Source organism: Ranitomeya variabilis, chromosome 6, assembly GCF_051348905.1.
Source record: "Ranitomeya variabilis isolate aRanVar5 chromosome 6, aRanVar5.hap1, whole genome shotgun sequence".
Taxonomy (NCBI): Eukaryota; Metazoa; Chordata; class Amphibia; order Anura; family Dendrobatidae; genus Ranitomeya; species Ranitomeya variabilis.
In genome coordinates, this window is record NC_135237.1 from 400624714 (window position 1) to 400640343 (window position 15630).

Consider the following 15630-nt stretch of genomic DNA (forward strand, 5'->3'; position numbering starts at 1 on the left):
GGTCACTATGTGATCTGGTCACGGTGTGGTGGTATTCCTCCGTTGTATGTGGCATTATTGGTCTTGGAATAGTGGATTGTGTTGTGTATGCCAGTCATTTGTTCTCTCGGATATTAAAGGGAAGGTGCCACCAGTTTTCTTATAGTTTGTTTTTTGGTGAAAATAAGCTTAATATAGTAATTAAAATTAACCCCTTAGTGACGGAGGCAAATTTTTGAAATCTGACCAGTGTCACTTTATGTGGTAATAACTCTGGAACGCAATCCCAGTGATTTTGAGTTTGTTTTTTCGCGATACATTATACTTTATGACAATGGTAAATTTAGGTTGATATATTTTGTGTTTACTTATAAAAAAAAAAATCAGAAATTTGAGAAAAATGTTAAAAAATTAGCAATGTTCAAACTTTGAATGATTATCCCTTTAATCCAGATAGTCACACCACAGCAAAACATTAATAAATAACATTTCCCTCTTGTCTGTTTTAAATCGGTATCATTTGTAAAATGTTACTTTATTTTGTTAGCATTTTAGGAGGTTTAAAAATGTAGCAGAAATATTTCATTTTTTTCAAGGAAATTTACAAAATGTATTTTTTAGGGACCTATCCATGTTTGAAGTGCCTTTAGGGGTCCTATATATTGGGAAACCCCCAAAAGTTATACCATTTTAAAAACAGCACCCCCTGACATATTGACAACTGCAGTCAGGTAGTTTATTAAGCCTTCAGGTGATTTTCAGGAATTAATGCAATGTGGCATGACAGAAATGAAAATGTGTATTTTTAACACCTAAATGTCACCAACTTCTGAACAGGTTACAACAGCCATCAAACTCTAAGGCTGCTATTTGGCTATGACTATTTGGATATGAATTGCCACGGAAAACATTGGGACCACACAATCAGGATCTGAGGGCACCAGTTGGGATGAACAGGAAGCCCCCACACTGTCAACCATTTATAATGATGTAGTCACTATTGACAGCAGCATCTAAGGGGTTAAACAGATTTGGATGATGCAAACACTGATGATGGCTGATGCAGCAAGTTGTCAGCTATAGTGTACAGCCGACAGCTGCTGGATTAAAAAACGTATTGGCGGTCATTAAGGGGTTGATGCAATGTTTGCAAACATTTCTATATGAAAAATATTATATATTTTTGTACAAATATATATAAATTACCACTGGGGGAGCATTTTCCATTTTAGACCTCAAGCAGCTATAGTAAGACTTACCAGCTTTACTGTTAGCTGGATTGCGGCAGTAACTGCTTACATTACCATTTCCCTCCCCTTTTGGGTGTTCTAGTATCCCTGGGGCAGAATGAAGAGTAGCATCACAGGGCAGCGCCATTTTGTGGGTGACTGCCCTGTGATCTGCTATCACGAGTAGTTACTGTCTCTCTCTCTCTACCATCAGTCTTCATATGTCTCTCTCACCCAGACTACATGTATCACACCCCCCTCCACAAGTTCACTGCAGACCCACAGCTCCTTATCTTTACTGAGGAATGAGTCACAGCTCTTGCTGACAGCTCCTGCTGGGATAATGCTGTTCTTAAGGCCCCGTCTCACATAGCGAGGTCGCTAGCGAGATCGCTGCCGAGTCACAAGTACCAGTCAGTCAGTGCGGGAAGCAGACGCCGGGGGACGCGAATGTAAGTATGTAGTGTTTGCTATTTTACATTTTACACTGGTAACCATGGTAAACATCGGGTTACTAAGCGCGGCCCTGCGCTTAGTAACCCGATGTTTACCCTGGTTACCAGGGGACCTCGGCATCGTTGGTCGCTGGAGAGCTGTCTGTGTGACAGCTCTCCAGCGACCACACAGCGACTAAACAGCGACGCTGCAGCGATCAGCATCGTTGTCTGTATCGCTGCAGCGTCGCTGTGTGTGACGGGGCCTATACACTGTTCCTCCTTGATGTCTTTGCAGTCTCTGATACTCTGCCCCAGCTTTTCTCCGGCATTTTACTCTGGTCAATCGATGATCTGTTCTGCTGGAAGCAGTACTGCTTATGTTAGCAGATCTTAGTGACAGAAGACGAGAATTGAGCACAGTTGACAGCCGATGGCTCCATGAATATGGCTGCAGAACACTCCCACTTCCGTGAATTGTGCAGCCCACAGAGGCGTGCCCAGTTCACTGCAGTGACAGTTCTATTACAGCAAAAGCACAAAAAGAGGATTCAAAGATCCTCCAAAAATAGAAAATACAGCAAAACAAGGCAGAGATGCTTACCTGCCTAGGCCACCAAACAAATGCACTCTCAGGATGCAGTGGACCCATGTGGTAGAAAAAACACAGGTGCAGCATAACCGATGAAGCAGCCGCTCGCAACCTACCAAATTAATGGAGGGGGTGGCTGCTTGGCACAGTGACAGTTCTATTACAACAGATAGGAGATAACAGACGGACGCCGACCCTATGACGATGGGTTGCCATATGACGACACTGAAAGTGTCGTGCTGCTACTGTGAAAGCAAGATGTCCGCCTCCAGTGCCTTATTTAAACTCATATAACACATGAAATGGTTTCAAATGCAATCAAAACTTGGTTATAACAGCATGTTATACTACACTACATTGATGTATTAATAATCTACAAACGCGGTACCTTCCCTTTAATTAGGAGAAGAGTCTTTATTTCCACTAGAGATTAAATACTTGGAACAAAGCGGCAGAGATGCACTTACAGGGGTTCTCCTGTGAAATAAAGTAATCACCTCTCCACAGGATAAGTGATCACATTTTGAATGGTGGTGGGGTGGGTCTGACTACTTGGACTCAATCAGCAGAATGTGAAACTTTTATCACAATTAGATTGGAGCATCATGTGCGACTTGACTAGTGATGAGCGAGTAGCATTGTTGCTCGGGTCTTCTCGAGCATGCCCGGGTCTTCTCGAGCATGCTCGGGTGATCTCCAAGTATTTTGGCGTGCTCGGAGATTTAGTTTTCGTTGTCTCAGCTGCATGATTTGCGACTTGTAGACAGGCTGAATACATGTGGGAATTCCCTAACAAACAGGCATTCCACACTTGTATTCAAGCTGTCTAGCAGTCGCAAATCATGCAGCTGAAGCGACGAAAACTAAATCTCCGAACACGCCAAAATACTCCGACCAGTCGAGCATGCTCGGGGTGACAAGAGCAATGAGTATACTCGCTCATCACTAGACTTGACCACTGATCAATTAATTCACATAGTGGCTGCTAACGCTGCTCTTGTTTTTTTCTGGAAGCCTCAAAGAGAATGAATGGAGCACCGGTCTGAAATTCCAGTTGCCGCCGCATTTTAAAACGGGGATGTGTCCTATCGGGGATAAAACGTACCCATTTTTCAGATTGATGAAGTTTCTGAACACTACCTATCCTGTAGAGCCCATGGATCGGTGATAATTTGTTTTAACCAAAGAAGCCCTTTAATGTAAACTACCGTAATTGTACAACCCAGTTATACTGCAATATGTGCACAGTCGATGCTCCACTATAACAGGGATAGTGGCTAACAGGTATTCGCATATAGCTCTAGGGTGGGCCCCTAGAGTCAATTTCCACCCCAGACCGACCCTGGTAGTAAGCATACTTGTGGCTTATCAAAGAATCAAAAACCGTGAAACCACAGGCACGTCGTAATATGAAATACCAGAATATGAGAACCAAGTCTTGGTCTGTAAATTGTTTAAGAACCCAGCAGAAGCTCATATTTTATTGCATTTCACAACCAGTGTCAGACAAAACTAAATAAAACCCTTGCTCCTTCAATTATGGCCTCTCTAAGTCACAGATGAGATGAAGTTGGAGGCGAATGGATTGTTCAAACAGTGATTATGATAACCAGGTGCAATTCCGTGCCTGCTGCCAATAAATACATGAAAGAATATATACGAATGATTTTTCCAGACAACAATGCATGTATTTCATTCAATCACATTTTTACCTGGTTGTCATAGGATGCATACATAACATGACTTATGACAGAAGGGGAAGACATCTTTGAAACAGCCTCTGAATGGATGGCAAATTCTTTTACTGCTGAATGTTTAGAAAAGGTGAAGCAACGCCATGCAGTGGCATTCTGGCAATAGAAAAATAACAGTAACATAATATATTATATGCTTATTTTTGTCCTGGTCAAAACCAAGTAAATGAGTTTTGCTTTTAGATACTTAATGTACAGTTGTGGAAAAGTAGTTTGAAGAGTAAAAATTATACTTACCGCACTAATAATAAGCCTGATTGGTACAGTAGCACGTGTTCTATTTATCAATCTAACAGGAAGAGTTCTCCAAGTTCCAGAGGATAGATCCCCAAAATCTAAACATTCAGTCTTTCCAGTGTCCACCTGAATAGGTTGAAAAGTAACAAAAATTTCTGTAGCGTAACTGCTGAATCCTCAGTTATACTATATTTTATAAAGAGCTGTTCTTTTTGCCATGAAAACCAATTGTATGACTACTTTTTCATGTGATGATTTGGCAAACTAAGATTCCAATGGCATACAGCAGCTCCAAGGGGGAGCAGATAACGACTGATTCATACAGGCAAATTAAATGAGTCTACATACATGGCAGGACCCAAATACGAAATGAACAGATGTACATACCTCAATTAAGGGATATTCTGACACAGCAGTAAGGAGCACTTTGGAAGGCACGGTCTCCGCTCTAACAATGGTTTCTGCATCAGCAGACACAGGCCAAGATGATAAACTGAGCACACACTGGAAAAGCCCCGCCCTTTGAGGTAAAAGGAGGAATTTTACATCTTCAGAAGCCCGAGGACCTATTATGGTCTTATTCTTAAAAATTAAGCACTGATGGGCTCCAACATCAATCTAGGAAAAAAAAAGAAAAGGATTTATCTAAATGTGCAGACACCCTTCTTACCATATACGCTTTTAAAGAGTAGCTGCAGGGCTGCTGCCATGTAAAAGATAAGGACCCCGTGTGATCATCATAATCTACATTCATGGTCATTATGAAGCATGAACTAGTAGAACAAAACCATGTGAGAGCCAGGTTTAAAGATAATTTGAAAGCAGTCCACAATTGTACAAAAACAAACAGACGTGTCTGACGAGAAGACCTTCCTCAGTGTACTGAAGGAGATGTTAGTGCTGTGCACAACTAGCGGTGGACACCGGGTTGATACTGGGACCTCCACGGAAAGGTGGATTGACTTGTAAATCAGCGGTGGACTCCGTGGTCATAACTGCAATCACAGCTCTAACAGCTCCTTTGGTACACTGAGGATGGTCTTAAGCAAAACATCTGTTTGTTTTTTTACTATTGTGGACTGCATTAACATTATCTTCAAATCCATTTGAGTGCCAGGTTTATCCTACTAAATCACAGCATTGACCTGGTTTCTAATCTGAGCAGCTGTTAACCTGCGATTTCTGAGGTTGGGGACTCGGATAAACCTATCCTCAGAAGCAGAGGTGACTCTTGGTCTTCCTTTCCTGGGGCGGTCCTCATGTGAGCCAGTTTCTTAGTAGCGCTTGATGGTTTTTGCCACTGCACTTGGGGACACTTTCAAAGCTGCTTTTTTCTTGCCATAATACAAATTCTAACAGTCTATTCAGTAGGACTATCAGCTGTGTAGCCACCAGACTTCTGCACACCAAAACTGATGGTCCCAACACCATTTATAAGGCAAGAGACACACTTATTAAACCTGACAGGGCACACCTGTGAAGTGAAAACCATTCCTGGTGACTACCTCTTGAAGCTCATCAAGAGAATGCCAAGAGTGTGCAAAGCAGTCATCAAAGCAAAAGGTGGCTACTTTGAAGAACCTAGAATATAAGACATAATTTCAGTTGTTTCACACTTTTTTGTTAAGTATATAATTCCACATGTGTTAATTCATAATTTTGATGCCTTCAGTGTGAATGTACAATTTTCATAGTCTTGAAAATACAGAAAAATCTTTAAATGAGAAGGTGTGTCCAAACTTTTGGTCTGTACTGTAAATCCCATTTCCTTTAGGCAGTTTCTTACAGTTCGGTCACAGACGTTGACTCCAGTTTTCACCCATTCATTCCTCATTTGTTTTGTTGTGCATTTCCTCTTTTGGAGACATATTGCTTTAAGTTTCCGGTCTTGACGCTTTGATGTCTTCCTTGGTCTACCAGGATGTTTGCCTTTAACAACCTTCCCATGTTGATTGAATTTGGTCCAGATTTTAGACACAGTTGACTGTGAACAACCAACATCTTTTGCAACATTGCGTGATGATTTACCCTTTTTTAAGAGTATGATAATCCTCTCCTTTGTTTCAATTGACATCTCTCGTGTTGGAGCCATGATTCATGTCAGTCCACTTGGTGCAACAGCTCTTTAAGGTGTGATCACTGCTTTTTACATGCCGACTAACGAGCAGATCTAATTTGATGCAGGTGTTATTTTTGGGTATGAAAATTTACAGGGTGATTCCATAATTTTTTCCTCAGAATTGAGTGATACCATAATTTTTCCCCTATGCTTGGTTAAAAAAAGTAACAATTACTGACTACCACATTTTTTGTTCTTGATTTCTTTTAGTGTCTCTTAAAGCCAGAAAGTTGCCATTTGAAATGACTTTAGTTTTGTGCCGTGTCTGTGATCTGCTTTTTTTCTACAAAATTAAACAACTGAATGAACATCCTCCAAGGCCAGTGATTCCATAATTTTTGCCAGGGGTTGTATTATGTGGAGTCAGACCTGAATCCAATACATGCTCTATGCATTCACCCCAATGCATGCTGCATTCCTCAAAACTGTGAGCCCCTGAATAACTCCATTTAAAGCTTTTCATTTTCTCTCAAGTCACATTACATGGTGTCAAGTACATGTAAATTAAAAGTGTATCCCCCATCTAGTCCAGGAACACACTGCTCCTCAGTCTCATAGCTATGATGGCTGTGGGGGCAGACACTCCTAAGGCCAGGTGTGCATGATACCGAACTGGCAGCAGTTTCAACACAGCGCATGTTCGCTGTGTCCAAAGGGCTGCCTTCTATTGAACGCAGGTAAATCCGTATGTGTTCACTGAACCATGTGGATTTACCGCATTCAATACATTTCTATTGATGCAATTTCTCTTGCAGAGTTTAGTGTCTCCGCATGAGAAATTGACATGCTGTGGTCTTGATAGACGTGCTGCATGTCAGTGTAAGGCTAGTTTCACACTAGCGTCGGGAACAACCCGTCGCTGTGCGTCGGGCCGACGTTCCCGACGCTAGGGTGGTCTCCGCCGCACAACGGGGGCAGCGGATGCATTTTTCCCACGCATCCGCTGCCCCATTGTGAGGTGCGGGGAAGTGCGGGGAGGTGGGGGCGGAGTTCCGGCCGCGCATGCGTGGTCGGAAAAAGTGGACCGTCGGGAGCAAAAAACGTTTTTTTCTCCCTACGGTCCGCTACCACACGCCCAAGCGTCGCAAAACGGACGCGACGTTTAGCAATGCGTCGCAAATGCGTCGCTAATGTTAGTCTATGACGAAAAAACGCATCCAGCAAGAACTTTTGCTGGATGCGTATTTTCGGCAAAATGACGCATTTGCGACGTATTGCAGTTAACGCTAGTGTGAAACTAGCCTAAGCGGGTAATCCAAAGGTGACTATACACACATTGTAGACATGGGATTTCTAGAAATCGCATCCACTATGCTGTAACATCTGGCCGCTGCAGGGTTGACGCTGCATAATCATGCTGCAGTTCAGGCCACCAGCATTACTACCTTGCTGGCATGGACTGAGCATTACAAATACTGCTTAATGAGACGGCCTTGCCTTTGCAGCATCAGAAAAACAGTGGTACGGAAGCTGGTCTGGATCAGGAGCCAACATCACGCTCCATCGATCCCCCCCATTATCAGCTTGTAAGCACTGTGCATGTTCGGACATAGCTGTTGTACAGCAGCAGTAGCCAGTCTTTGGGCAAATAACAAAAAATAAGTTAAATATATAGAGACAAAATAGCAAAATTTCGGTAAGTAAAAGTACAAAAGGTGCTTATTTTTATAAGCTCTTTACAAATTTACACATCTTAGAAAATGGGAACAATCCTTTAACATTTCACATCATGTGTACATAAAATATTTAGGAAAACGAAAAGCCTCAGTCCATCATATAATACAAAGAACACAATTACGGTAAATGCAATATGCCAGACAGCTCTTTTTGCTGAAATTTGCCTTAGGGAACCACCGTCCTTAGATGGTCATTGGACATACAGCCCGATGTTTTTTTCCTCATTTATTTAGTGCATACAACAGTAAAACATGGTTTACAAAAAACAAAAAAAACACACTTTAGTATTGATTACCGAAATAGATTCTGATTCACAGCCACGCTCTGTCTCTATACAGACAGGCAAAACTTTGCACACCAAAAAAACTTCAACACATTCACATAGAAATCCACTTACTTTTTCGCCATTGACAGCAATACTGATTATACCAATATTAACTTGCATCCATCTTTCATTGGGATTGAAGATATTCAGAGATGCTTGAGAAGCAATGCCAACACAACATGTATTAGGAAACGTCACCTCTTCAGGAGCCAAAACTGGTCCTAGTAAAGAGAATTGAAATTCAATTGCTATATATTCTTACATTTCTATTCCATAGCAATTCAACAGAAAACATACTTACCAAAACTAGATGATATTCTACTAGCCCAGTGAGCGAGTCCAGCAGGTCCAGTCTGGGAGTCAGCCACATGCATGTGATGACTATTGCTTTGACTTCCTGATGTGTGAATACCCACTGGAAAGGTGGAAAGAATACCAGAAGCAACATTTGCAGTCAATGGAACACAAGACACTGGTTCGTGGATGTTTTGACCTTGAAGAATACATCCAGGATAGCCTAAATGGCTTCCAACAGAGAAGTGGGGAACAGGAGCAATTCCTGATAGATATTGTTGTGCAAATGGAGTTGTGGAAAGAGAAGGTGCATTAAGAATTCTCGGATCAGACGATGGCAATTTCTGGAACTCATTGGCTGGCAAAACTGGTTTAAATCCTTGCCCAAAAATATGTGGATTATTGCCAGGAATGTTTTTCACTAGGTTATACTTATCCAGCAAAGCAGACTGCAGCATGCCTTCAATAGAATGTCCTTGAGTCGTTTTAGAAGCATAGTGTTGCCAAGCAGAAGCACCATCTGACTGGATTTCATAACGCTTCTCACCTGATAAATCAGAACCAAGTGCTGTGTCTTTATCATTTATTGCTAGGAGCCCTGGTTCAGTTCTCTTTCCATCTGCCTTTGAGGAGTCTCCAGATTGCGATCCACTGTTATAAGCTGAGAGAGTGCGGAATCCAGCTGGACTCTTACTCACTTTAGGGTTTTCATGGTAATCCCAGGGCAAAGCGTTGCTTTGGATCATCTGCATTTCTGGGGGTGTAGGACTTGCTCTCACTATTGTGGTACTTAGCTCTATGGTGTTATTGTTCTAAAAAAAATAAAAAGGTATAAGAAACATGGGTGTACAACTGCAAACACTTCATACATTTTTAGAACTGTAATTTTTATTACATTTGGTATAATTTTAACAAATCGCATATAAGAATTTCAACAATCACATCGAATAAACAACTTAGAAAATCAGCAAGGATGAAGTACAATAAAGATGAACTATTGGGGTACATTCCCTTCAAGAGGTGACAAAACAAATTGCATAATGAAACAATAAAAGACCAGAGTTCCAATAGGTCTTAATAAAAGTTATAGTTGACGCCATATTGAACCAACTCCAACAACAAATTCATATCAGAATTCTTATCAAATAAGCAACACATAAAAAGACAAAACACAAACTATGAGGGGAAGGAAGGAGAGCACAAGAATCAGGAGAAAAAAATCCTCTCTGTATTTTGACCCCAAAATTACATCTTAGATAATTTTAAGACGTCTGACTGCCACTGACCAATATAAATGAAGGGAACAAGCAATCATACTGAGAACTGCTGTGGTATTTATAGCTTCTAACTTTTTTTTGTAAGCCAAGGCAGAAGGGTGGGGAGGGGGTTAAAAAAGTAATCTAAAAAAAAAGCTACAATAATGAACAGAAAAATAGTTGAAATGAGATTCAGTGGTCACATATCTAAATGTTAGGCCACGTTCAGTATTTGGTCAGCATTTTACATCAGTATTTGTTAAACAAGGAGGAGGAGTGGGTGAAAAATGCAGAAGTGGTGACATGTTTCTATTATACTTTCCCTCTGATTGATCCACTCCCAATTTTGTATTGCAAATACTGATGCAAAATACTGACCAAATACTAAACGTGTGAACATGGCCTTAGGCATAAATGTATTTGTCGGGCTGTAACTACCGTATACAGAACTTAAACATCATCCTTGGGATGATGAATTTAAGACACCCATAACCCCTTTCTGCCAGCTGACAGAATAGTACATCAGCTGGCAGTATCCCCCGCTTTGAGGTGGGCTTTAACGGTGAGCCCACCTCAAAGCAGCAACATGTCAGCTGTTTTCAACAGTTGACATTTGCCCGCAATGGGCGCTATCGCAATCTGCCTGCGCCCATTAACTAGTTAAATGCCGATGTCAAACTGACAGCGGCATTTAACAAGCCCTGCCGGCCACGTGGCCGGAAGTACACGCACTGCTAACCCCTGTCACATGATCGGGGGTCATCGGTGCGTTGCCATCACAACCAGAGGTCTCCTCGAGACCGCTATGGTTGTTGATGGCAGATTGCTATGGAGCGCCACCCTGTGGACGGCGCTCATAGCAAGCCTGTAACTCTGCTGCATAGAGGTGATCTGTGCATCACCTCTATGTAGCAGAGGCGATCGAATAGTGGATGCTTCTAGTCTCCCATGGAGGCTATTGAAGAATGCCAAAATTTAAAAAAAAAAAAAAATGTTTAAAAATATTAAAAAAATAAAAGTTCAAATCACCACCCTTTTGCCTTAATCAAAATAAAATAATAAAATAAAAATCAAACCTACACATATTTGGTATCGCCACGTTCAGAATTGCCTGTTCTGTAAATAAAAAAGGATTAAACTGATCGCTATATGGCGTAGCGAGAAAAAAAATCAAAATGCCAAAATTACGTTTTTTTGGTTGCCTCGACATTGCATTAAAATGCAATAACGGGCGATCAAAAGAACATATAATTAAAAACTACAGCTCGGCACCCAAAAAAATAAGCCCTCACCCGACTCCAGAGCAAGAAAAATGGAGACGCTACGGGTATCGGAAAATTGCGTAATTTTTTTAAATTATGTTTTTAGCAAACTTTGGATTTTTTTTTTACCACTTAGACACCAAACATGTCTAGGTTCTCTTTAATCTATGAACTCGTAATGACCTGGAGAATCACAATGGCAGGTCAGTTTTAGCATTTAGTGAACCTAGCAAAAAAACAAAACAAACAAAAACAAGTGTGGGATTGCACTTTTTTTGCAATTTCATTGCACTAGGATTTTTTTCCCTGTTTTCTGTTACACGACATGGTAAAACCAATAGTGTTGTTCAAAAGTGCAACTCGTCCCGCAAAAAATAAGCCCTCACATGGCCATATTGACGGAAAAATAAAAAAAAGGTTATGGCTCTGGAAAGAAGGGGAGCGAAAAACGAAAAAGTAAAAACGAAAAAGCTCCGGGGGTTAATCTACCCAACTGGATTTCAATAAAGTGCTGCTCCTAGAATAATTTACTAAAATGCAGAGATCGGTTACATTACATTTTCTTGCTTATAGTTTTAGAATATCTAGGTTTTATCTTGCGTATTACTTTTCCAAAAGAAGTCAGAAGTACTGCAAGTTACAAGACACCAACTCGCCTTTTTGTGATCAGGACTGGGAATAGTTGTATTCTGTAATGTACTCTCTGAGGCTGAAACATAGGTCAGTCGGCTCAGGCTGGGACTATTACATGATGATTCAGGGGACAAACCAGCATTTGAGCATCTCTGAGTTAATCCTTGTGGAGAAGTTATAGATCTAGAAAAAAACAAAACAGTAAAAATGATTCACAAAGAAAAACCTGGAAATTAATGTGTCAAAATTACAACAATAGATAAAGAAGCAGGCAGCACTCAAAACACGCAATGTGTTTCTTTATTCATTCAAATCCATAAAAGAAATAAAACCAGGAATGGGGAGTTTAGCGAGACATGTTAAAGGCGATGTCAGTTTTGCATCTGAGGGCCTGAAGAAACATAGAGTAACATGAAATGGCCGTGAAATACAAAACGATGTCACTAAATTATCCAAGATCATCTTTATACATCAGATTTAAGAATAAAGTATTGCACATAGTGCGTGTTGCCTACTTATCTCTCTATTGTTGAAATATATTAAGACTTGAGAATCAGAGGTAGACCACCACTGACCCACAGCAGTTTGCTTAGGGAAAGAACCTGATAAATGTAGTCCATGCTCTTAAATGGATGCACCAGTAGTGCCAAGTAATGCTCTATTGTTTGAGCTGAATTATTGAGTCATAGATGTAATGCAACTTACACAATATAGAAAGACTATTATATTGCAGGAGTCTACAGGAGAGAGCAGTTATTTTCTGTAGATTGAGAAATAGGAGCATACTGGTGTATATATGTGCTGATGTCAGGTCGCCATTACTATGTCAAGTAATGTAGAATTGGCATGTTTTGCTTTCAATTCCACAGTGTGCAGAAGTCTCATGGCTTTTCACAGGGGAATTTATCCTCACAAATACCTGCCGCGGGTTTACAGCACGTGTGGAAAACTTTTACCAAGCAATCACTGAACTCACAGGAAAATAAGCAGTCTGCCATGTGTGGCCTTTCCAATGCAATAGCCACAAAAACAGGAGCCAAAAACAAAATCTGTAACAAATACAAGTAAATACCCTTTTCCAGAAAGCTCTAGAGAATCCTGGCTTGGGGAGGAATGAATCAAAGGGGAAGTAGATGGTCTAAAACTGTAATGTTCCTCTTCTGCTGTATGCACACCGTAATCTGGAAAATAATTATAATTATTATCACACAAGATGTTAGTTATTGTCGGATTTACCAACGTCATACAAAACAGAGCATATCAACATGTTCAAAATTTAATTTAAAGAGTATTAGCAAAACATAACTTACAAAAAATATGTAATGTATCATTATATTTATGTGTTTAAGTAGATACTAATTGCTTTGTAAGTCCGTACCTAAAAATCTTATTTATCTAAATGATTTTTCAATGGAAGAACACCACAAACTAGTAAATGCTCATGCTTCTAATGCGCATGCATAAGACCTGAAAACCGGAAGTGCTCTGGTGTTGGGGCCATAGTGAAAACTCTACTAATGGAGTAAAACTAATCACTGTGCTTCACTTTCCATGACCGACACTCAGCTCTGATCAGCACGTTCTCAACGCTAAAGAGCAGGCAGCGGTATGACCGTCATGGTACATGAGGAGACTGAAAACGCTGCTAATAAAGGAAAACTATGGCCCCCACAGTAACACACAAATTCTCTCTCATTCCAAGACGCTAAAGTTTAGTTATTGTTCTGCTCTGAATAGTGAATTCTTGGAATATTTTGTGAGGTGACATTGTTTGGGAGGATAACGGGAACTTCCAAGCCCAGCTGCTTGGTGGCGACTTTAAAAGGAAAGTCGGCAATTTGCATAGCATTTGCGTCCCTTTGCACGGTATGTAAATGCCCTTACCTAATGACCTTTGTTATATTTAGAAATGTGTTTATTTTTTATAAGCCCATTTAAGGACTTAAAGCTGTGATTGTTTGGGCGTTTTGCTATATACACCGCAATGCCACAGAGTTGCTGAATATAGTAAAAATCACAGCCTCCTTTGAAGCCCGGTTACAGGCAGGGTTTCAAAGGAGCCCCATAATGACAAACACGGATGTCTTCAACAGACCCCCAGCTATCATAATCCATCGGCAGTCCGCGATCATGTCACGGGAACACCTATGACCGCATAGAATGACGCGCCTCCATGTAGGCACCTGTTAAATGCCTCTGTCCGTTTGATAGCGGCATTTAAGACTTAAGGCTACGTTCCCAAGAGGAGTTCTTGTTGAGTCTTTGATGCTGTAGAATTTCAGCACCATTTCTGCACCTATTATTTAAATTGGGCGACTTGCATTGTTTCATTGCTTTAAATAAAGCGACTTTGTATTTGATAGTTCCTCTTTTTTTGCTTTGACAAAAGTTTATTGATATACCCAGGTGCGGATTAAGTGCGTTTTTGATGCGATACTGCCACAGAAATGCACGTTCGTTTTTTTTTTTTTGTTGCAGATTTTCCACATCCAAAGTAAGTCTATGGAGGAAAATCCACACAAAAAAAACTTGGCATACCTGCAAGAGAAATTGACATGCTGCGGATCGGAAAAACGCACCACAAGTCAGTGTATACAGAGATAATAACCCCTTTACCCCCAAGGGTGGTTTGCATGTTAATGACCAGGCCAATTTTTACAATTCTGACCACTGTACATTTAGGAGGTTATAAATCTGGAACACTTGCATGGATCCCAAGATTCTGACATTGTTGTCTTATGACATATTGTACTTCATGATAGTGGTAAAATTTATTTGATATGACTTGCGCTTATTTGTAAAAAAAAAAAAAGGAAACTTGGCGAAAATTTTGCAATTTTCCAAATTTGAATTTTCATGCCCTTTTTTCACAAAAAAATCACTTCAGATCCATTTTTTTTTTTTTTTTTTCAAGGGTGACAGGAGAAATTGGACCCCAAAATTTATTGCGCCTGAGTATGCAGATACCCCATGTGGGGGGGGGGGGGACACACACACACACACCACTGTCTGGGCGCATGGCAGAGCACGGAAGGGAAGGAGCATCGTTTGACTTTTCAATGCAAAATTGGCTGGAATTGAGATCGGACGCCATGTCACGCTTGAAGAGCCCCTAAGGTACCTAAACAGAGGAAATCCCCCACATGTGACACCATTTTGGAAAGTAGACCCCCTAGGGAAATTATCTAGATGTGTGGTGAGCACTTTGAACCCCCAAGTGCTTCACAGACGTTTATAATGTAGAGCCGTAAAAATAGTAAATCCTTTTTTTTTTTCACAAAAATGATCTTTTTGCCCCCAATTTTTTATTTTCTCAAGGCTAACAGGAGAAATTGGATTGTAAAAGTTATTGTGCAATTTGTCCTGAGTACGCAGATACCCTATATGTCGGGGTAAACCGCTGTTTTGGCGCATGGCAGAGCTTGGAAAAGAAGGAGCAACGTTTGACTTTTTCAACACAGAATTGGCTGGAATTGAGATAATCTTATAATAATAATCTTTATTTTTGGACGCCATGTCGCGTTTGGAGAGCCCCTGATGTGCATGAACAGTGGAAACCCCTCCCCTATTCTAACTCCGACCCTAACCTCAACACACACCTAACCCTAATCTCAACCCTAACCATAACCCTAACCACATCCCTAACCCGAACACACCCCTAACCCTAATCCCATCCCTAACCACACCCCTACCCTTGACACACCCCTAACCCTAAGCCCAACCATAAACGTAATCTCAAGCCTAACTTTAGCTCCAAGCCTAACCCTAACCCTAACATTAGCCCCAACCCTAACCGGAAAATGGAAATAAACACTTCTTTTATTTTATTATTTTTCCCT

General features: G+C 40.8%; 1 protein-coding gene across 3 annotated transcripts in view; it reads right to left on the reverse strand.

The window, feature by feature from the left end:
• CEP192 (centrosomal protein 192) overlaps positions 1-15630 on the reverse strand; it is a 241915-nt gene that overhangs the window by 60609 nt on the left and 165676 nt on the right. For all 3 annotated transcript variants that reach the window (XM_077270146.1, XM_077270148.1, XM_077270147.1), the window contains 7 exons: positions 12864-12972; positions 11815-11974; positions 8648-9452; positions 8419-8567; positions 4613-4843; positions 4226-4351; positions 3947-4084 (listed from right to left, as the gene is read on the reverse strand). In XM_077270146.1, coding sequence (XP_077126261.1) covers positions 3947-4084; positions 4226-4351; positions 4613-4843; positions 8419-8567; positions 8648-9452; positions 11815-11974; positions 12864-12972 — 1718 coding nt within the window. The remainder of the gene's footprint in view (positions 1-3946; positions 4085-4225; positions 4352-4612; positions 4844-8418; positions 8568-8647; positions 9453-11814; positions 11975-12863; positions 12973-15630) is intronic.